This window comes from Erinaceus europaeus, chromosome 9 (assembly GCF_950295315.1).
Source record: "Erinaceus europaeus chromosome 9, mEriEur2.1, whole genome shotgun sequence".
NCBI classification, from domain to species: Eukaryota; Metazoa; Chordata; class Mammalia; order Eulipotyphla; family Erinaceidae; genus Erinaceus; species Erinaceus europaeus.
The window spans coordinates 107,559,024-107,583,862 of NC_080170.1; the positions used below are offsets into that span (position 1 = coordinate 107,559,024).

General features: G+C 36.2%; 1 protein-coding gene across 1 annotated transcript; it reads right to left on the minus strand.

Annotated features, from left to right (window-relative positions):
- Positions 1–352: 352 nt before the first annotated feature.
- Positions 353–23,056, minus strand: CLDN16 (claudin 16). The gene is made up of 5 exons (XM_007525661.3): positions 22,541–23,056; positions 10,182–10,284; positions 5,442–5,606; positions 2,243–2,434; positions 353–626 (listed from the first exon to the last, which is right to left on the minus strand). The coding sequence occupies exons 1-5, from the start codon at positions 22,652–22,654 to the stop codon at positions 493–495; spliced, it is 708 nt and encodes a 235-aa protein (XP_007525723.2). The 5' UTR covers positions 22,655–23,056; the 3' UTR covers positions 353–492.
- Between the last annotated feature and the right edge of the window lie 1,783 nt (positions 23,057–24,839).

Consider the following 24,839-nt stretch of genomic DNA (forward strand, 5'->3'; position numbering starts at 1 on the left):
AATCAAATCAATGGTAGGACTGGATAAACTGGTTTAAATTTGGAAGAATAATTTTCTTCAAAGCTGTCAAATATCTCATTTAATTGAGAACACACAAAAAAAAATCAGGGGAAATTGTTAAGTTTGTCAGTCTCTATAAAAATCAGACTCTCTGCTCTTTTTTGAAAGTTGTTTACTATTAAAGGTATTATTTTATTTTCATATCATCACGTCACAGACTCTTATAGCAATATAAAAATACAAACTCCTTAAATTGTAATATCATTATCCTAAAATACAGAGAATGTGTGGAAGACAGAATGAATCAGAATACAAGACCACTAAAAAAGGACAAATGATAGGAGAATCAAACTTTTTGACTAAAACGAGCAATGAGTTTATTGGAATATGACAACAAAAGTAATTGCTCCTATCTTGACCTTCTAATTTATTAATCTGAATATACTGAATGATTAGTTCCATAGCATATAAACACTGCTAAATGGAGGCACTTTACACTCTAGTGTCTACAGCATACATTTTGGCAGTCTTTGTTCGAGGTGGCATATATGACTTGGCTGTGGAAACAGCAGCGGTTGAGTACACTTTTCTCATGGAATATGGATAGTTCCTTTCAAGTCCAACATCTGTTCAAAAGAGAAAACATTGAAGTTGAAATAGAATTATATCTCAGCAGGCTGGGAGTATGGATCAATCTGTCAACACCCATGTTCAGCGGGGAAGCAATTACAGAAGCCAGACCTTCCACCTTCTGCATCCCACAATGACCTTGGGTCCATACTCCCAGAGGGATAAAGAATGGGAAAGCTATCAGGGGAGGGGATGGGATACGGAGGTCTGGTAGCAGGAATTGTGTGATGTTGTGACCCTCTTATCCTATGGTTTTGTCAATGTTTCCTTTTTATAAATAATTTTTTAAAAAAAAAGAATTATGTCTCAGTAAACACTGGGAATTATTTTTAAAAGTCCTTTCATATTTTATTCTTTAGCAGGCACAAAATAAAAATATTCTAAGAAGGTGTCGTCTTAAAAGAATCATCAAAACAAATTTAAGACATTTATCCTAAAAGTTATTTTTAGGCTTAATATTCAGCCAAGTCATTTAATTTCATTCTGAACCTTCTGAAATTCCCTAAGTTTTATAAGGTAATTTTCTAAAAAAAAAATTGTACACTAACACATTTTTTTTTTTGTATATATGTGTGTATGTAGGAGACCAGATCATGCTGACCTAAGGAAAGAAATGGTGGAAAACCTATTAAAATAGAATTCTGTAATGTGTGTGCCTCATCAGGTACACCACCACCTGGCCCCAAAACAGAATTCTGAGACAAACCTCATAGTAGTACATGCTGTATAGCTTTCAGAGGCAGACCTCCGTGTTGCTACATGCTGTGAGTCAGCTTTCAAAGGCAAATCTCGATGGTGATATGTGTTTGTTGTGAAATAGCTCTCTTAGTACAATCTCAGTGTTCTACACGCTGTAAAGACCACCACTAGCTGCTCCTGGCCTTCCTGACTAGATTAGAGTAAGAGACTGAGTCAAGTCAAAAAGACAAATGATTCCAAGTAGGTGACAGTTCCAGCTTCATGAGGAAGTGGGCCCAAAACTGCTATATAAAAATGTCCCAATAAATGTGCTCAGGGTTCCAGTCCTCCTGAATGGTTCCAAGGTTCCTTGCCTAAGTGTCGCATTTCCCTCCCCTTCTTAGGACCCTACAGGGCTGGACTCTGCATATATATTGAGAGGAAATGGGGAGACAGAGCTGGAAAAAGATGGATGCAGCACTGCTAAACTTCTTATAAAGCTTTCTAAACCTTGTAGGTGGAGACAAGGAGTTTGAATCTAGGTCATTGAGCACTGTAGTATGCACACTCAACCAGGTACGCCATGACCTGATCACACCCACAGTTCTTAGGCTAAAAATATTTGTCTTGGCTCCCGATATTTTTCTCTATTTAACTCCATATATAAATTTAGTAAGCTGTATGAAGGAGGGTATATAAGTAAATTACATGAAAATATTTACTGTATACTTGAATATTGAACACAGTTGTAGCAGAGCTTCTCCCCAACCCCGACAAATACACTATTAACTGGATAAGAAGGCTGAAGTGTTGCAAATCAATTTCCCCTGAACATCTGACATGTTTTCCTGGTAATACACAGGGGTTGAATAAGCAAAATTATTTTATATATTTGAATAAGCAAGGAAGTGTGTTATTTAATTTTGATTCTTACCTTTGAAGAGATATAAGCAGCATGTGAGGAGAGCTCCAGCCAAAAAGCAACTCAGAGATCCAGCCATCCCCAGCCAACAAGACCAGCCAAATTTGTACTGGATGCCAAGAAATATATTGTGCAAAACCAGGGAAGAACGTTCCACATAAACATCAACAGCATACCACACAGAGCCAATGATTCCTGGGGCACCTGAAAGGAAAGGGAGATAACAAGAATAATGCAAGTATCTTCAAAAGCTAATTCAAGCTCTGGCTGACAACCAAAATGGCTGCCATTTTTAAAAGGATATTGATCATAAAAATAGGGATTCAAGAACAACTAAAATTTTGGTCACTTTCCCATTTTTTTTCACTTTCTATTTGTATTCCTTCTAAACTCTCAATTTATATGTAAAAAAATTAAAAAGCAGAGCAGTGCTCACGTGTTTGTATAGATTTAAAACAGTCACTGCCATTCTCTTTAGTTTTTATAACTTTCCAATATGATCTTAATGTATAAAGTAAGACATGAAAAACAAGAGTGAGAAAGAAAGCCCAATTGAAAGATAAATAAGACACAGCACACGTTCCTCTATATTGACTTTTTAAAAAGCATGTATCACTGAGTATTCTGCTGCTTTCCTGCCAAACATCCCAGATCCATAGTTGAAGCAATGGCACCTACAGAATCAATGTTCATATAAGAGATGTGTTTTAGTAGCTATTTATTTACGGGGGTCAGGGAGATAGCAAAACGGTTATTCAAATAACTCTAATGCCTAAGGCTCCTAGGTCCTAGGAACAATCTCCAGCACCACCAGAAGCCAATATTAAGCAGAGCTATGAAAAAAAAAAAAAAGGTGTGTGTGTGTTGGGGGGGAGAAAGTAGTTATCTATTTTGAAAGATAGTGGAACACTACTCCAGTATATGAAATGCCAGATATCAGGATTGGGGCCTCATACATGCAAGTGTTGTACTTTACTACTGAGGCACCTTTCCAACCACTGAAAAACAACTGCTTATTTATTTTGTGTGTTAGAATCACAAATAAATGAAGCAAAGAAAGAAAAGTGTTTTATTTTAAAACAAACTCTTATCTACTATCAGGACATCATGTAAGAGTGAAGTAAAAAAACTGTACTCCTTTAAATAAAATTAAACCCGAACATATCACTGCATCAGATAATCAGAGGCATAAAATGATGAAAGGAGGTTCTTCTGCTTTTAAAGGGATAAAGTGTATGTCAAGATTTAGATGCAGGAAATAGGGTGGGTTGATAGGGAACAAAAGGCAACCTTTAAACACTGTTTCTGAAATGAGTAGCCTCCAGAAAACACACTCCACCCCAACCCACAACCAGAGTTTATGATGTCTATTTAAGCCATGTTTTCAAGGGCAACAAAAGGGAAAAAATAGCCTCCAGGAGCAGTGGATTCATACTGCAGAAACCCAGCTCCAGCGATAACCCTAGAGACAAAAAAAAAAAAAAAAATCAAAGTAAAAAGTAATTTTTTAATAGTTACTAATATCTAGGGACTTTACCACAATCTAAGGATTGTGGTTATTCACACGTAGCTATGTGTGAAGAAAAAAAATCAGGGAATCCCCAGTTTTGAGTATGTGATGGATTAGACCTTCTTGTATGAACCTGCTCTACTACTACTGGGTTTTCACAATAGCCATTCAAAGTAGATACTACTAACTATACTTCTGTTTTACAGACCAAGGAAGAGTGGGTGGGGCTGGGAGACAGCTCACTTGGCAGAGTGCACACTTTGCCAAGTATAAGGACCCAAATCTGAGAGCAAATGCACAGCAGGTGCTATGGTGTCTCCCCTTTTGTTCGCTCTTTCTCTCCCATGTCTATCTCTATAATATACACACCTTAAATTTAAAAGTTCAGAATAAAGTATAAACGGGAACTCACTGAATCAAGTAAGAGTGAAGCTTTAGTGTGAAAAAATAAACAAAGAAGGAAAGAGAAAAAGAGAAACAGAAAATGGAGATAGGATAAGTGACTGGCTTAAAGTGATTATATATATATATATATATTTCTGAACCTTCTGAAATTCCTATCTAGTCACTTGCCTACCCCAGACTGATTGCTAAGTACTCACTGTTGAAACAGTTTGACTAACAGATGCTACTACAGTATATATCCACTGTAGATATGCTGGTTTTTCAAACCCCAGTATGACCTCTCCCAGCTTATGCTAAGATCCAGAAAAGGCACCATGTTATCACAGAGGAAGATTCAACTTTGAAGGTGATGACAGACCCAGATAATATATAACATGTAAATTGGTTTTTACACTGTAAATGCCATATCAAATTCTTTATAACTTTATTTGTAATGTTTGATTTTTCTTTTGTCTTTAGAACTCTATTTTTACCTGTTCTCTAGGCGAAAGTAATAATTTGGCCCTTCTATTTTTACATTTATGTTCAGCTGGGCTGACCCATGAGAAAAAAAATATATAATACAGACCTTGGCACATTTAGTTTATTGCTGAATAGGATTTGTAACAGTGAGTACAAACAAAGGATTAGGGGCTTGCTTTAACATTTATCTCCCAGGAATTATCAAAAATGATAGGTTTTTTTTTCTTGTTGTCACTGGACTATGCCTTTTTTTTTTCCATAGAAAAATAGAGACAGAGGGAAAAAAGGGGGGAATACACTACAGTAGTGAAGCTTCTTCCCTTCACTTCAGAGAAGGCAGGATTCCAACCTGAGTTTCATGCATGACAAAGCAGGTTCTCTCACAGCTGAACTATTTGACTGGCCCAAATTGCTCTATTTTAAAAGGATTAAATAACTTTTCCAAATGGTAAAAATAAATAACTGAGGACTTTAAAAAAACACTTTATGGGGGGGGGATATTAAACTCTTTGTGTCCTCAGTTTAAATGACTGTGCTGGCAATAGCTCACTTAGATAGTGAGCTGCTTTGCTATGTGTGCAATCCAGGTTAGAGCGCAACTCTCAACACATTGAAGGAAGCTTCGGTGCTGTGGTCTCTTTCGTTCTCTGCCTCTATCTTTCTGTCTCCTTGTCTCTATTAAGAACCAAGAAAAGGGAAAGAAGGAAGAAAGGGGGAAGAAAAAGAAAGAAAAACAAGTGAGCACAAAATGAACTGCTTTACAACAGTACCTCCTGTTTTACTATAAGTCTTTAGAGAAATGTCTTTATCTCTGTCACTAGTCCAGACCAGTACCTGCTATTAGCAGTGTGGCTCCAGCAACAAAGCAGATACGGATTTTGATATATGGTTCATCAGGGAGGAATTTCACACAGTCAAGACCCAGGAGCAGAGTGATAAATCCAAACACAGAGAGGATATCTGCGGTAATCATCAACGCCCGGGTTACCACCAGCTTCACTGGAAGATCAAGTCATGCGGTGAACAGCAAAGAGAGGAACCATTAACACACAGGGAGGGATAACACCACAAATAGACAGCCAATATGTCAACACAAGTCAATGAAAGAATAAGACTTGAAATTTACAGGAACGTGGAAACAGGCACCCTTCATTTTTTCATAGCAATCAAAACATTATGGAAAATTGACATTATTTGAACATTGAGAGCTATTGAGAGACTTATTGCCCTTTTGTACAGTGCCTGACATATAAGTGGAACTAAATAAATTTCCTTTGGTTTTTCTTTTATGGAATGAATGTTATTCAGGAACATTATTAGTGAACATGAGTTCAAGAAAAGAGTGTCTGCTACAATAAGTGAATATTCAATAAATAAATGATTTGGGGGGGCTGTGTGGTGGTGCACCTGGTTAAGCACACATGTAACAATACACAAGGACCCTGGTTCGAGCCCCAGCCCCTATCTGCAAAGGGAAAGTTTTACAAGTAGTAAAGCAGGGTTGCAGGTGTCTCTCTGGCTCTCTCCCTGTCTATCTTCCCCTTCACAGTGGATTTAAGACTGTGTCTATCCAATAAATAAATAAAGATAATAAATAAATAAATAAATATGTGGGTGTTTTATTGAAAAGACTAAAATAATTAATTGAAATTTGGTGCAGGACAGTGGGATGAAATAACCAAAGCCTTCTACTACCAACTCAGAGTGGAAGGAACTACCAGCAGATTGGTTAAAACTGAATGAAATTAGGGACCAGATGGTGGCACGCATGGTCGAGCACACATGCTACCATGTTTAAGGACCGAGGCTCAAGCCCTTGGTCGCCACTTGTGGGGGTGGGGAGCACTTCATGAATGGTGAAGCAGTACTGAAGTTGTCTGTCTTTCTCCCTCTTTATCTCCCTCTTCTCTCTCAATATCTCTATCTCCATCCAATAAAGAAAAATGAAGAGACTAAGGAAATGACTATTAACTAGAAGACTGCTGTGGCCCAAGTGGTGGGATAGTGGATAAAGTGTTGGGATTTCAATCATGAGGCCTAGAGTTTGTTTCCTGGCAACATGACCAGAGTGATGCTCTCGTTCTCTTTCTCTGCCTTTTTCTCCTACTCCTTTCATTCACAAATAAAAAATATTTTTAAAAAACAGTTAAAAAATTTAAAGACTTTCTGAAGGCCATGTCGTATTATCTTTTCAACTCTTTACATCATGATTCTTCAGGGTAACCCCTCCTTTAGCAATGATTTGTCAACTATTTGTCAAAGCTGTAACCAATGAGAATAAATGTTAGAAAGTCCAGGGAAATTAAGATGAGGTAAATAGAAGCGGCAGAAAGTCTTATAAAATGTAAGATTCATCTATACCAAATTAAAAGTATGAAGATGGTGCAAATGAAGAGTTAATTACCTAAACTCACAACTACTACAATTTTAGTCAACTAATGGAAAGGGGTACAAAAAGATTACTCTTTTGTTAGTATACTAATTGCTTTATTTCATAATTATTTAGAATTATTTTTGCATTCTAAATATTCTAAATAATTTCCTCCAATGCAATGTTACTTGAAAAATCAAAGCCAGTTTTTCATATTTAAAATAAAAATAATTTATTTTCATTTAAAAAGTCAACCAGTTCATAAATCATTATTATGAACTGATTAGTAGGTCAACATACAGCGTATAATTATGTTACTAATATGTGGTAACTTTTATTTATAGAATATTTTTAATTTTATTATTTATTTTTAATGAAAGAGAGAAAGCTAGAGAGAGAGAGACTAGAGAGGGTCAGGTTGTGGTGCACCTAATCACACACTATAGTGTTCAAGGAACTGGGTTCAAGCCCCTGGTCCCCACCTGCAGGGGGGAAGCTTCAAGAATTATGAAGTAGAGCTCATGTCTATCTCCTCCTCCTCCCCTTTAAATTTCTCTCTGTCTCTACCCAATTAAAAATCAGATATATATAGATATATATACATATATATCTATATATATATATATATATATATATATATAGAGAGAGAGAGAGAGAGAGAGAAAGCGAAAGAGAGAGAGACTAGAGCATTGCTCAGTTCTGGCTTATGGTGATGCTAGAGATTGAATCTGGGACCTCAGAGCCTCAGGAATGAAAATCTTTTGTATAACCACTATGCTGCCTCCTTAGCCCTCTGTAGTATAATTTATAACATTTCTAAATTGGGTATTCTTTCAGAAATGTAGGATCAAATTTCAAACTTAAGTCAAATGTATGTGTTCTTTTTGTTTTATTTATTTATTTATTTATTTATTTATTTATTTATTTATTTTACCAGATCACACTGCTCTGCTCTGGCTTATAGTGGGACAGGAGATTAATTGAACCTAGGACTTTGGAGCTGCAGGCATAAGAATCTATATGCATAACTATTATGCTATCTTCCTTGCCAGGATTCTTAGTCTCAAATTGAGGGAAAGGAAAAATATCTAAGCCAGTAGATCATGTAAGTTTGCACACTTCATCATAATTCTCTGATCTAGAAATGGTGCACACAAATAAACCACATGACTAGTGCCCTAAACAATAGTATCATATTCCTGAAAAAAAAATCTTTGTTCTTTGAAACCTGGGGCAACCCAGATCCAGAGTGCCATCTGCATGGCTATCCTGACATCATTATGGAAGCTTGTCTTCCCCTTCCTTTCAGAAGCTGTTTGACCCTTAGCCCTACATGTAGCACTGGTCAGATGCACTGCAAAGCTTTAAAATCCATGCATATAAGCACTGTAAATAACCCCCTGACTAATTCAGTCAGGAATTTCTTTTTTGAGACAGAGAATTTCAAGCAGTTCTCTGGTTGGTGTCTCTGTGTGTGTGTGTGTGTGTGTGTGTGTGTGTGTGTGTGTGTCTTCTCAGCTGTACTTTTTCTTGAAAAAACAAATAAGACATTTCATTTTATAATAATGTATTTATTTATTTATTTATTTATTTATTTATTTATTTATTTTACCAGAGCTTAGTTTATGGTGGTTCAGGAATTGAACCTGGGACCTCTGAACCTCAGGCATGAGAATCTTTTGTTTGGTTTTTTTTTTTTTTTTTTTTTTGCATAACCATTATACGATCTCCCTACCCAGTCAATAAAACATTTTTAAAAGAATAAAAATAAAGTTTCTTACAGGTAACATTCTAACATGAAGGATGTAGACAACTTTTTTTAAGTTTAAACATTTCTCTGATCAATCATACTATTGCATTTCTACTATAGCCTGCTGTCCATGTGAATTTCCATTCCTGTTCAGTAAATCATGCTTCTTTATAGCTAGAAGAGGAAAAGATAAAGAATTAAGAAGCATTTTTAGTGAAATAAAGGCTTTTAAAATTATATTGGAGCATGCTCCATAAATTATGTTAAAACATGCTCCAGACATTCAAATCCAAAAAGACAAAAGAAGAGTTTTTTTTTCTTTTTTTCCTCCGGGGTTATTGATGGGACTTAGCGATAGCACTACGAATCTTCACTGCTCCTGGTGGACATTTTTTTCCCATTTTATTGGATTGAACAGAGAAACTCAAGGGGGAAGGGAAGATAGAGAAGGGGAGAGAAAGACACCTCCAGAGCTGCTTCCCCACTAGTGAGGCAACCACTCTGTAGGCGGGGAGCCTGGGACTCTTGAACCCACATCCTTGCCTGGTCCTTGTGCTTCATACTATGTGCACTTAACCCAGTATGCTACCACCAGGTATCTTGAGGAAGACAGTTTAAAAGACTGATTCTCTTAAGTGCTTGTTCCTGGACTTAAATATTCAAAGAAAAGTCAGAAGCCTGGGGGTTACTTTTCATTCTTTAGAAAACAAGCTGCTATACCATCCCTCATCCATTATAGATAATTGCTTTGAAATAGTGAAAACTAATTTACCTTAATAACAAAACCAGTATTTATTGGGATTGGTCTATGTTCTAAAAAATAATAAATAAATAAAATGCTGCAGGGAAAAATTTAAAGACTTAACTAAGATTTGTAATGTATAGACATTGTTGACAGGAGGAAGGTGAAGGAGATTTATCTTTATTATTGTTCCAAATAATATGTTATGTATACTGATTTCTTTCATACACTGCTCCTAAATCTGTATATCTCTTTGCTTATCTCCTTATCTGTTTTTCTCTCTGGACTTTATCTCCAGCAATTGAAATGTTGTAAAATTCCTGTTTACACTCAGGCCTAGCTAGAAGATCTCTATGAGATGTTTTTCATTTAACCTTTCAGTTCCAATCATAAAAATCACAGTACTCTGAAGGACTCATTTCAATTTACAAAGTGTTTACTATACATCTACTGTGTCTGAGGCACGAGGCCATGTCCTCTGAGGTATAGCAGAGCTAAGATACTATTTTTACCCAGAAAGATTTTATAAATATAGAGAAGATAACCTCTGCTAACCTATGCTAATTTCACTTTTTTTTTTTTTTAGAAATAAATTTTCAATGAGAACACTTAAAACCAAGCTTAGCCATTCTGGGAATGAGCACAATGAGAAACCATGTTCAGTTCTCATATTTCCATCCTGGCAAGCTGGGTGGTCTAAGATATACGTACAGGGATGCTCTGCAAGTATAGAATCGTATTCATCACAGGTGCGAATCCCATCAAAAGCATTAGTGACACACTCCCACCACAGGCCTCGGCATTTTGTGCTCACCTAGATGTTGAAGAAAACAGCTTGTGAAACAACTCATGCAAACACGCCTTGACACCTATAGATCAAAGGAAGAATTGTGAGTCTGATAGCTAAGTGGTTACTAAAATGTTAAGTATTTCATTTTTAACAAACACCATGCTTTTTGAAAGAGCATTTTTTTCTTAAGTGCTGACAATTAAAGGTTGTTTTCACAGGGAAATGAATTCAGTACCTGATTTAAGGGAGTGGCGAATGGAAACAATTTACTCCAAAATGGGATAAAATAAGAACTAATTGGCGTCAGGTGGTGGTTCACTTGGTAGAACACATCTGTTTTTATGCAAGACAACCCAGGTCCGAATCCCTAAACCCTCCATGCACTGGGGAAGCTGCAGAGATGCAGGAACTGTGCTTCAGTGTCTCTCCTTCTCTCTCCCTCCCCTTCTCTCTCTCTCACCCTCTATCAAAATAGAAAAAGAAAGAAAAAAAGAAAGAAAGGAACTGAAAGAAAGAAAGAAAAAAGAAAAGAATTGAATATTGAGATGAGTGTAATCATGCAGGTACTGAATTCCAGTGATAGCCTTGGAGGCAAAATAAAACCAGTTAGAGCTAAGTATAACAAATGCCTATCATTCTATTATAGAATCTTAACTTAGCACAGAGGTGATTACTTTGACTTCTCTGTACTGACATTTACTAAAAAAAAAAAAAAAAAAATTAGTATAACAACAGTGGACTTGTAGAGTTTATTACCAAATTTTAGACTTCTAGAGTTTATTACAAGTGTACATTAATTTTTTTATAATGAATACTAAATTCCATAAAGAAAGGTGTGTTATTAGGGAGTCAGGCGTTAGCGCAGCAGGTTAAGCGCACGTGGTGCAAAGCGCAAGGAATGGCATAATTGCAGTTAGAGCCCCCGGCTCCCCACCTGCAGGGGAGTTGCTTCACAGGTGGTGAAGCAGGTCTGCAGGTGTCTCTCTCTCCACCTTTCTGTCCTCCCCTTCTCCATTTCTCTCTGTCCTATCAAACAACAACGACATTAGTAACAACACAATAATAACTACAACAATAAAAAAAAACAAGGGCAACAAAAAGAAAATAAATATTAAAAAAGAAAGGAGTATTATATATGAAGTGTATATATTTCAAACAAATACCAAAGAAAGCTATACATAAAAATATCAATAATTAAAATATAAAAATTTCTAGACTTTTTTCAAGGGCAGACACAAATACTTAGCTCTAATGTATGATTTAAACAAACTAAAGGATTTTTTTTTGATAAATAAAATTATTGTGGGGCCCAGGTGGTAGCCTGGTTGAGCACACATGTTTCAATATGCAGGGACAGCAGTTCAAGACCCTGGTCCCCACCTGCAGGAGGAAAGCTTTGCAAGTGGTGAAGCAGTGTTGCAGGTGTTTTTTTTGTCTCTCTTCCTCTCTATCACCCCCTTCCCTCTTGATTTCTGGTTGTCTCTATCTTATAAAAATAAGGATAATAAAAAGTTATTAAAATAAATGAATAAAAATAAAGTTTTAAAAATCATTGTGTAGAAATATATATGTAATTTACTTCTTATGTGTATTTATTGGCTAGTGACAAATTGTGAACTCCTAAAAATTTAAATAAATTAAAAAATAAAAATAAACTCAACACTGATTGTATACACTCTAACAGCAGATGTAAGCCATCTTTACTTAGAAATGCTTTTTGGGGCGGTAGCACAGCGGGTTAAGCACACATGGAGAAATGCTTTTCAGGTGATTCTCAATGTCCTGTTATCATGAAAAGGTATTGTTGCCCCAAGTCCTCAGATATTTTATATAGGAACTATTAAGTCAGAGTAGAGTTCTTAGAACTGTAAAGTGGTCAGTACAAAACAGTTTCAAATATTCTTAACAGAGTTTGTGCATATGGAGCAGAGCCAATGTGAGTATTTTTCTGACTCAACCAGATTCACTTTACATTAGATACTTATTCATACTTAAGGAAGATTAACAAAGATTTTGGAGAATGATGAATTTTTTTTCTTCTTAAAAAGGAATATGTAACAAAGTGAGGTTGAAAAATAAATGTATGTGAAGTGGGATTATTGCTGGTTTGTAAAAGAAATGAACATAAAACAGTTTGATTACCAAAGAAAATTATAAAAGCAATACATGTTCTCTGGCCATGTTCTGCTTTGAAGCTCTGTTGCATACCAACAACAACAACAACAAAGCACTGCTTGCTGTACCGTAACATTTTTGATGTCTTACTTCTGTAATTAATTTGTTCAAAATACTTATAATAATTTTGTGTTGAATCTACTATAATGGAGTTACAGTTTCTGCTATCTCATTTATTCCTTAAAGAAACCACTGTTAGTTTATATTTTAGAAATGAAGAGAAGGCGGTCAATCTTGAGACAATCTTGAGACAATCTTGAGAAAACTAAGTTAATAAATGTAAGTGACAATCTTGAGAAAGCTAAGTTAATAAATGGGCGAGATAGGACACACACAGCAGCCTTCGTGAATGCTCAGAAATAACACAGAATATTTAAACTCACAGTATTCGGAGTGCATTTCAAGCTAAAGTGCTCTAGGACAGGTTATTAGAAGATAGTTTTAAGTGATACAGTAAACTCTGAATTAATCTTATTATCATTATTCTACAGAATCTCACTTTGGTTCATTCTAAGGTGAAATCTGAAAGAAATGTTCTGGAATTTATAGAACATTATATGACCTGAACACAGAGATTAAGAAGAAAAAAAAAAAGCCATGAGATTTAGCATGATGACCTCTACAGAAGAATGTGAATTATCTATCTACTTTATGCAGTACTTTGAAAAGTAGGTAAATAAGATGACTATAAGAATTAAAAATCACAGATGCACAACGTTTTGAGTTTGCTCCATAAATGATGATATTAGTAAAATGTAAATGATGATATTAGTAAAATATAAATGATGATATTAGTAAAATACTTTAACAATGTATTAGCCTGAGTAGTGACTCTATTCAAATTTACTAACTAAGCAAAATAGAAGTAAAGAAAGATGTAATGTAAAGAATGGTGTTCCCAGGGAGTCGGGCTGTAGCGCAGCGGGTTAAGCGCAGGTGGCGCAAAGCACAAGGACCGGCATAAGGATCCCGGTTCGAGCCCCGGCTCCCCACCTGCAGGGAAGTCGCTTCACAGGCGGTGAAGCAGGTCTGCAGGTGTCTGTCTTTCTCTCCTCCTCTCTGTCTTCCCCTCCTCTCTCCATTTCTCTCTGTCCTATCCAACAACGACAACAACAATAATAACTACAACAATAAAACAACAAGGGCAACAAAAGGGAATAAATAAATAAAATAAATATTAAAAAAAAAAAAAAAGAATGGTGTTCCCGGGGAGTCAGGCGGTAGTGCAGCAGGTTAAGCGCAGGTGGCGCCAAACGCAAGGACCGGTGAAAGGATCCCGGTTCGAGCCCCCGGCTCCCCACCTGCAGGGGAGTTGCTTCACAGGCGGTGAAGCAGGTCTGCAGGTGTCTTTCTCTCCCCCTCTCTGTCTTCTCCTCCTCTCTCCATTTCTCTCTGTCCTAGCCAACAACAATGACATCCGATAATAACTACAATAAAACAACAAGGGCAACAAAAGGGAATAAATGAATAAATATAAAAAATAAATAAATAAATAAATAAATAAGAATGGTGTTTCCTTCTCTCCCCCTACTCCACCGAAAAAGTATATATGTCCATACATTAGGCCTAGAAATTGTAAGTGTAATCTTATTTGGAATAAAGACACTTTACATATTTGATTAAGGGAAGAATCTTGAAATAAGAAGTTTTCTTGGTTAAATCACCCAAATTGCAGTGATTTGCCATGGCAGCCCTAGAAACTAAGACCATAGAGAGAATTGGTACTGAACTACTTTACCGTGCGAGAAAACAAGCTTTCTCTAAGTCCACTGCCCTTCAGCCTCTCAACTAACAGGAACACCCTGAATCCAGTTTATTCCAAATTGAGCTAGGCTATGTGAATTTGAAATCCTGCTCTATAAACACATTATTCACAATTCCCTAACTCAGTCATTAAAACAAGTGAAGGAATCAACTATAGTCATTCTTGTTACATGAGAGGCAATTTGAAAATGCCCTGAAATATATATGTGAGACTTTGTTCTTCTTCTTCTAGCGTTTGCCTGAGACTTTATATTTTACACTGAAGAGAAGAGAGGCTTTCTTGCCAGAATAATCCTGTACTGGTGTCATTTTCAAGGCTATTGATCATTTACCTGCAATGACCATATTTAGAAAAGCAATGAGCTCATTAGAGGAAACAAGGAATCCAATTTCATTAGTTATTAATGCTCAGGGGCATATTATTAGATTGCTTGGTATTTGTCCTCAGTTAAGGTACGTGAGAATAGTGGCTGTAATTAACTAAACTTCTGTGTTAATAGAGCACTTACTGGTGAAACCCTTAAAGGTGCCTTTGTGCACAAATACAAGGTTACTATATTTCATGATATTTGTAATACTTAGGAAAATATTCCCTATTTGTAATAGACAGTCTTCACTTAACTACTCCTCAATTGCATGAGAGCTTGGTAAGGATCTGGAAAAGGCAGAGAAATGTATTTTTTGAGAGTTTTAAGACAAAGATTTTTAAAAGCAAACTGAACGCATATTTTAAAAAATATGCGTAATCTTTTTTAAAGGGCAAGAAATGCAAAATGATAGCTAATAAGTTTTATCTCATAGTGTAGTCCAACAGAAAATTCCAAACTTAAGTTATCCCAAAGCATGATTCATATATTAATAAAAATCATAGAAAATAATGCTAGAGGAATGTGTAAATTATCTCAAGAAGTTTCTATTGATCCTAAAGTGAGAAGGACATTTTATTCTAAATAGGAAGAAATCAGGTTAGTAGTTAAATATAGTGGGCTAAACAGTTTCAAAAGGCTGTTGACTTTTTCCTTTGGTACATGGTAATGACAATAACTATCCTTGTCCTTATGTTGCTAAATTTCTATCTGTCACTCAAACCTCTTTTCAAAGATATTCTTTCTTCCAGGTGGTTCTTTCAGTCTCTCAAATTGGAGTTAGTCTTCCTATCCTGGCTCTCACAGTAGTATTCGTGATTTTTTAATCATTTACAGTTCTATGTTTTATGACTATTTATATGCATCTGTGTCACAGGTCTGTCTCCTTTTTTAAAAAATCTATTGATATATTCATTGAATGTCCTGTGTTAGTTGGACTACTAAATAAGATTTTTATTTCAATACACAGTAGATTAAAAATGCTACTGTCAGGTGGGGATAGATAGCATAATGGTTATATAAAAATACTAGGGAGTCAGGCTGTAGCACAGCGGGTTAAGCGCAGGTGGCGCAAAGCACAAGGACCGGCATAAGGATCCCGGTTCGAGCCCCGGCTCCCCACCTGCAAGAGAGTTGCTTCACAAGCGGTGAAGCAGGTCTGCAGGTGTCTATCTTTCTCTCCTCCTCTCTGTCTTCCCCTCCTCTCTCCATTTCTCTCTGTCCTATCCAGCAATGACAACAACAATGACTACAACAATAAAACAACAAGGGCAACAAAGGGAATAAATAAATAAAATAAATATTAAAAAAAAAATACTCTGCAGTCTGAGGCTCTGAAGTCTCAGGTTCAATCCCCTGCACCAGCATAAACCAGAGTTGACCAGTGCTCTGGTAAAAAATTAATTAACTAACTAATTAATGTATGCATATACCTTGGGATTTACATATAAACATTTCATTAATATATGTATACACATATACATATATGTGGAAAATACACAAACCAAAAGAAAAATGGAATAAGTTTTGCCATGTTATTTTTCTAAATATTGACTTGGGGTTGGGTGGTGGTACAGGAGTAGACTGCATATGTTCCATGTGCAAGTACACAGGTTGAACCCTGGTCCCAACCTACAGGGAGAAGATTGACCAGTGATGAGGCAGGTCTGCGTGTGTCTTTCTGTCTCTATGCCTCTCTATCCCCCTCCCCTATCAATTTCTCTCTCTAATAAATAAATAAATAAAATATTATAAAAATGTACATTCATATATTATAGAAATTGTAGTTTTCACATCATCTTGTCATCCTTATGCTAATATACCTAACTCTGAAGACACAATTGACCTTTACCAATTTTCACTCAAATATATTTGTTAAGATGCAAAGTTTAATAACACTATTTAAATAAAATTTTATTACTAAAACTTAAGACATTTTCAATTTTAACATAAAATATAATTAAAATGTTAAATGTTAGATTTCTGACCTGTTAATACTTTGTTTAAAACTTTAGGAACCAGGTGGTGGTGCACCTGGTTGAGTGCATATGCTATAATGCTCAAAGACCTGGGCCCAAGCTCCTGGCCCACACCTGCAGGGAGAAAGCTTCACAAGTGGTGAAGCAGTGCTGCAGGTGTCTCTCTCCCTCTCTATTTCCCTCTCCCCTATGGATTTCTCTCTGTTTCTACCCAAATAAATAAATATAGAAATTTTTTAATATCCCAGATTTTGAAAGCACTCAAAATGGCCATGATGGTGCTTAGTGCACAGCAGCTTCTCAGTAACTAATTAAAAGATTAATTGAAAATTTGAATGTTGTGAAAACTTTCTATTTTTAATATTCAAGAAGCAAGTAAATTGAGATGAGTATTTTCTCTTTCATTGTGAATAATTAAGAATTACTATTTTATAGCTAACATGTCCATGTCATTAAATTATTCATTTTTTTAACATATTGAATGGAAACCTTATGATATTTTGTCTTTACTGTTTCCCTTACTCTCCACATAATCAGACACAAAAGTGAAAATTGTCATTTATATAAATAAATAGGCAAACATGGAGCAGGTGATGGCACATTGAATCGAACATGCATGTTAATGTGTGAGGACTCAGGTTCTGGTCCCCTCTGGTGAAGTAGTATTGCAGGCATCTCTTCTTCTCTCCCTCTCTGTCTCTACCTCCTCTCTCAATTTTTCTAACATATAAAATAGAAAGAAAGAAAGAGAGTAAAAGGAAGGAAGGAAAAAAGAAAGGAAAAAAAAGAAAGAGGAGGAGAGAGGAAGCACTAAGCCCCATTGATAACACTGGTGGCAGTTAAATAAACTAATTAGATAATTAAATAAATTAGATTAAAAACAAGCAAACCAAAGAAGTAAATAGTATTTGTGTAACAGAATTTATAGTAAAAATAGTAATAGAACCTAATCTCATATCACCCTTGAGTGAATGAACATGATACAAATTGCTATCTGCTCTCCCCAAGCATAAACAAAATAATGAACTTCAAGTAAACTATAATAAACCTAACATTTATGGACTGATTTGTATTTGCCTAGTACAATACTTTAGATATATGAGTTTATTCCATCCTCACAAGATGCTTAAAATGTAAATAATACTGCTCTACTTTTTCAAAGGGGAAGTGTAATTTAAAGCAGTTAAAACATCTGTTAAAATTCATACAGTTACTATCTGACTTGTTTTAAATAACCACAGGTTCATCTAGCAGCAAGTCCCACTCATGAACATCCCTATTATTATATATAGCATGGGACTTCAAGGTTGCCTGATACTGTATAACCCAAGTGAGGAGAAAATAGTGGGGCAGCTCCATGAAACTTGAAATGACTGTGTAGAAAACAATTCTTCCTTCAACTGAGTACCAGGTAAGTGATATCACAATTCCTTCAAAACAGAAAAGGGTTTCAGTCTCAGCTTCTCCCTCTTCATGGTCTTTCTTTACTTCAATATATCAGTTCAATCAACTTGAGTGCTTTAGAGTTTTCTATGTCTTTCCATATCTCCTTTGTATTGCTATCACATTAATGCAGAGTATGTAAAAGAAAGCATATATTTTTTTTATGTAAGAAGAAAAAAGAAATTCCTAATCGATCCCCTTGTATTTCTTGTTAACCCTTTTAAGATTCCCCACAAATAGCAGTGATGACTAATATCCTAACACTAAATATCCTTTGCTTATTGTGAAATACATGTATGTATCTGGAGAATAAGATCCATATTTTACCTGACACACAATGTCTCTATAGTCTGCTTGCGATGTTGGAAATGTTTCTCATGCTGGGATATGTGCAAAGCCACAAAGATACATTGCTTTTGTCACACTTCCTACATTGGCATCTTCTCTACTTCTACCTCCTTCACTTGTTCATAAAGTCCTACTCTGGATATTTTGTCTCCTGATTAGGAAAAATTTACTGATTATGAAAGACTGGGTACTTATGAGAACTGTGGTGGTTATCTTTGAGATGTGTGTGGGGGGGGAATACAGAACTTGGGTGGTGGGTGTGGTGTGGAGCTAAACATTGTAATCTTACAGTCGTGTAACAAACTATTAATAACAGATAAAAATGATAAAAAAGATTAGGTAACATAGACACATGGAGTTAATTGTTACCTTAACTCTTGTCCTAACATTCTATAACTATCAGTTCACCTGTCTCATTCTCCTTCATGACCCTGTCCTCACTATGGTATCAGGTATTCAGCAGTCATCAAGCATGATTTTAGAATGAAGACACAAATAGAATGAAAAATAGGTGGTATGATAAATAAATGAAGGATAAATGGGAAAGGAGAGGAATAGAATAAGAGACAGAAAAGGTAGCTTAAGCTGGGGAGAAAGAAAATGAGAAAGGATGTAAGGAGGAAAAACCAGTAAACTGAGAAAAAAGAAGAAAGAGGATTTGGATTAATAACAAAACAGAATATTCACAGTAGATTCTTTATGAAAATTTCTAGGGAGGCTCTAAATACCTTTGGTCTTTTATTGAGGCACCATTACTCCAGTATTACAGAAATAGTCATGGCCAGTGAGTATGAGTTCTGTTATAAACACTGAAAAAGGACCGAAAACAATGAAGGTCAACTTCATCTTAAAATTGAGAATACTGAATCAAAGTGTGAGATCTGAGAAGCTCATTGGAAGAATGTTAAATTGTGCACAATGCCTAGAATTATCTCAAAACCTCAATTTTCTTCACTTCATCAGTGTTTCCAGAGACACCAATCAATCAACAATGGCAGGAGGAAGATTGTAGCTTAGGATCCTTGGCAACTGATTTGGGGCTATGCACAATGAAACTTTGTAAGGCTTTCTTCTCCTAATATTTTTACTTAATACAAACAACTTCACTTTTCAAAGATTGTCTATGTAGGACAAGATAATATTTAGTAATTGTTTAATAATTTTTATGTTTTTTAAAGCTCTTTGCATATTTTTGAGTATTTTTCCAGATTTTTTTTTTCTTTCTGAGACTTGCTTCAATAGTCCTAACAGGAAATAATCACTCTAGTTTCTTTCTCTCAATCATAGATTATTCACTGCATTCTCAAATATGTAGTGCCCCATTTTATCAGAGTTTCAGTGTATCTTACTTGCTTTCTGCGTGTATACTCTTGGAAGGCAGGACCTATTACTGCTGCATCTTTGCTTCCCATGGTAGTAACAGCATTCTACCTTTTATATCATGTATACAGTAGGATTGTTAGGTTGAATTGAAGTATAGAATGTCTCCTCATTTTTCATGTCTTTAGCTTTCTAAAAAGACGAGGGAAACCATAATATCATAAAAGAATTGCTATGATTACAGACACCAGACCTCCCACCTTTTGTACCCCATAATGATCCTGGGCCCATACTCCCAGAGGGATAAAGAATAGGAAATCGATATATCAAGGGAAGGGATTGGATACAAATTACTGGTGGTAGGAACTGTGTGGAATAATATGACTTCTCATATTAGCCAACTGAAGGACCAGTTACGATAGTCTTATCTCTGGAAATATTGGCGGCACTTTAAGAGCATGTTGGAAAATAAGGCAGCCTCATTTGCCGCAGAAATTTTCTTTCAATGTGCATGCTCCTTGGGAAATATTAATAGTGATATGTATGGAAATAAATAATATGTACCAAGTAAAGAAATAAGCTTAGAAATATGAACTCAGGAAGTCGGGCGGTAGCGCACCAGGTTAAGCTCATGTGGCACAAAGCTCAAGGACCAGAGTAAGGGTCCGGGTTAGAGCCCCTGGCTTCCCACCTGCAAGGGAGTGGATTCACAGGCGGTGAAACGGGCCTGCAGGTGTCTATCTTTCTCTCCACCTCTCTGTCTTCCTCTTCTCTTTCCATTTCTCTCTGTCCTAACAACGACGACACCAACAACAACAACAATACTAACTACAACAAGGGCAACAAAAGGGAGTAAATAAATAAATATTTTTAAAAAAAAAGAAATATGAACTCAGACCCAAGGTTAACAAGGTTCTACTGGATGTAAGTAACCTGGACCTCTCATTCCATTAATTTTTACTAGAAGTGTTCCTACACAGAGCATATGGTAAATTGATTGGATGTACTGAAATGAAAATAAGGAGGCACTTTAAATGTCAGGACTCAAAATCTCTCTCAACAAGGTTTGACTCTACCAAAACTTCCATTTCTATCAAATGAAGTTTGTAATTCGACCAGTTTAAGCAGGAATATTCTCAAGTTATTTTTGAAAATACCTTAATTCAGTTAGATGAGCTCTCTTTCTCCCTCTCTCTCTTTCTGTCTCTCTTACACACACACACACACACACACACACACACACACACACACTCACACACACACACACACCCATACTTCTAGGTAATATACTCAGTTCCAACATATTTTAGTATTAATCACTTCTTAGTGGCATTCCAGATGCTGACAAGTTAATGCTAGCAGAATTATTTTATTGACATTTCTCCCTGAGGATTGTTCAAAGGATTTCCCCTCATTATTGCTAATATTCATGGTCCAATCAAATGTATCATTGGGCTCCTATCTAGAAAATATGATTTACAATAGTTCAAATCTATCACAATTTTCAGAAATATAATTTTCTAGCATTCAAGGAGCATTTATAACTCCATTGAATTTGAAATGCCAGATAGAAGTCAGAGAAAAATTAAAAGCAAGACAAAAGCAGGCAGCTAAAATAATACACAACAAAATAGAAAGATTATTACTTTCCATTTCTAACTCCAACTTGAAAGTTTAATAAATAAAATTGGGTGAAAAATGCATTAACTTACTTGTGGGTATCTCTCTTAAACTCCATAGAAGTGACATGATAGCATTTGTTAGAGCAAATTGTTCCCTTCTGGATTCTGAGCATATTGGGTTGCTGTATAATCTTTATTTGAGTTCCTGATATATTGTTTCTTCTTCTTACCTACACTTTCCAAAAACTTACAAATAAATAGTCACTGATCCAAAGATTTGATTTTTACTCAGTTATAACTCTCTCAGATTCTTACAGGCACAGGAAATGCCTTTAAACTTAAAAATTATTCTTTCTGGTGTCCCCTGTGAGAAAAATAAAATCCTGAAAACTTACCCATCTCTTGCATAACAGTTTTGAGAACAACTCATTTTTTAAACAGGGCTTTCTTAAGTCCCTATCTGTCCCTATTTCTTGAAACATAATAAAAGATTCTGTCTCCCTCAGAATGCTTTCTCTAACTTGGAAACACCTTAAAGCTGTTTTTTTCTGTTGCACTGGTAGCTTTTTTTCTATCTAAGGTTTGGTTTTATTAAATATTTGAGGTTATAATCACTCCTTAAGAAAGACTAAAGGCTACTCTTTATACTGCCATCATGTTTAGCAATTCATAGAAAAAATGTTACTGGAACATTATTCAATTTGGTATATGCAACACTGTAACAAGTTAATTTCTGGAGGGCTCAGTGACAGGAATTGTGCAATCATCCTTGTGTGAGTATATTCATATAGAAACAAAAATAAGGTGTTGGGCGGTGGTGCACCTTGTTGAGTGCACAAGTCACAGTGTGCAAGGATCCAGGTTCAAGACTGCATCCCCACCTGCAGGAAGAAAACTTCAGAAGCAGTGAAGCCATGCTAGAAGTAGGTCTATCACCTATCTTTCTGTGCAGCTATTATCTAGCTATCTCTGCTTCCTTCTCAGTTTCTGTCTCTATCCAAAAATAAAATGAAAAAAAAAATAAAAAAACAAAACTAAAAGAAAAAGAGGAGTCACTCAGTTACATCATCTGTACAACGGGTTAACAGCAATATAAATAGGCCCACTGTAAGGATTTCAGAAGCTAGTAATGTAAGGACTGTGTAAGTTGTAATTAAGGAGTAGGTCCATTCACAATGATTATTATTGCTAGCATTAATCCTAGTGAACACACTGAGGTGAAAATCTGCATCGAATTGATCAGAAAAAGAAGATGCTGACTTACCTCCAGTGAATCGTCAGCATTCACCATCCAGCAATCTGTCCAAGTGGCCACAATCAAGAATCCAGTAGAGAAAAAGGCAAAGAAACAGGCAACATACTGAAGAAGATCCCTCATTTTAGTGAGCAGTCTGTCTGGAAGAGATACGTGGTAGGGTGTCTGTGGGTCTCAACTCCACTCAGGTAGGTCGACTGTCAGTTTTCTGACGCGTCTGGTACGTAGGAATTTAAAAAAAAAAAAAAAAGAAACAATACTGGCCTTTGACTTCTCCTCACACCCCGCTGCAGACGTCTTAAATTGCAGAAACTACAGTACAAGTACAAACAGCCTGTAACCCAGGGAGGGGTCCTAGAGGTCATTATCACAGCAGCCAGCATCCAATCAGAAGCCAAGGCAGAGAAAGAATTGAGTGTGTTTGAGGTGGTGGGAGAAAAGGAGCCCTGGCTATTTTATGTTTTTTTTACTACATTGTGAACTAATGTGAAAAGATGTTCTCCAAGACACGTGCCTTAGTCAAGATGGAGAGAAGGATCACACCCCAAGCAGAAGGTCGTAAACCAATTTTTTTTCAGACCCTCCAGGGAAAGTGAGCTATTTGCACCCCCCACACACACCCCCTGCCCACACACACCAAGTAAGGAGGCTTCACGGTTGACTGAGTGCTACTTTATTATTAGGACTATTTTAATATTCTCTGACTACCTTAGACAGACAGGCCATTGGTGAAACTATGCTAAACAAGTGCTTGCTCAAGGGAGTTTGCATTCCAAAGTGTGGCACGGAGCAGCTCCACGAAGGGTTTCCAGCTCCTGGGCCCCAACTCAAGTCACCCCTCCTAACCTTTCAGCATCATAGAGCTGGTGAAGTGTGCCCTGTAATCCACAGAGCTCTGGGTATAAATCTTTTCTTTGAAACTGGTAGAATGAGGGCACTGGGGCTCCTGTTATTGCAAAAAGTATCTGTGAGAATTAAGTGTCTTCATGCCTAGTCTGACAAAATAGCTAAATGGTAAATATTGATATGGCCAAGAATCTCCTATATGATTACTTTCCTTGTATGCATTGAAGTTTGAAAAAATGTCTGAAAATTCTTCTGTGAATTAGGGAGGGAAAAATATATTCTAAACGATTTGATATAGAAAGGGAAACTATAGAAAGGACAACTGGAGATTTCTCTATACCTGAAAGGGTAGCCCTATTGTATATAAATAATTGATAACTAGTAATTTCTAAGATACTTAAAAGAGTGTATTTCATCATCAGATAACCTTACCTCTCATTACAATGCAAAATATAATTTGATGAATGAAACATTTTACATGATTCTTTTTATATTTTTCATGGATAGAGATAAATTAAGAGGGGGGAGAGAGGTTGAGAGAGGAGAGAGAGAAAGACACCTACAGCACTGCTTCACCATTTGTGAAGCTCCCCCATGCAGCTAGGGACCAGGGTATTAAACCTGGGTCCTCATGCATGGTAACATGTGCAGTCAATGAGATATGTCATCACCTGTCCCTACATGAATTTTTTTTACTATTTTTTTAAATTTTAAAAAATATTTATTTATTTTCCCTTTTGTTGCCTTTGTTTTTCATTGCTGTTGTAGCTATTGTTGTTGTTATTGCTGTCGTCACTGTTGGATAGGACAGAGAGAAATGGAGAGAGGAGGGGAAGACAGAGAGGGGGAGAGAAAGATAGACACCTGGAGACCTGTTTCACCACCTGTGAAGTGACTCCCCTGCAGGTGGGGAGCTGGAGACTGGAACCGGGATCCTTACTCAGGTCCTTGTGCTCTGCGCCACGTGCGTTTAACCCACTGCGCTATCACTGGACTCCCCCTACATGAGTCTTAATGCAAAAAAAAATAGTGGAAGATGCAGGAGAGAAAAAATGATGAGCAGGGAAAAGTGTTAGAAATATGTCACTACTCTAGGAAAAATCAGCTACAAAGATAGTTATTTCAGGAACAACTCATTTTGTTTTGTTTTGTTTTGATTTTTTTTCTCATTTAGTAGTATGTCATAGTTTTTAGATTGAAAGTCAAAGATTGATTTGATTTAAAAGAAAACCCTCCAAGAATAGATTAAATTAAGCTTTGTGATTACAATGTGTTGTTTTCTAATTTGATCCATTTGAATTCAAATATAAAATGTGTAAGAACTGAATATAAAATTGCTTGTGGGGCTGCAAAATAGCTCACTTGGATTGTGTAACTGTCTATCATTCTCACAACCCAGGTTTTAGCTGATCACCACCTTTTTGAGGAACACTTCAGTGCTATGGAATCTTTCCTTCTCTCT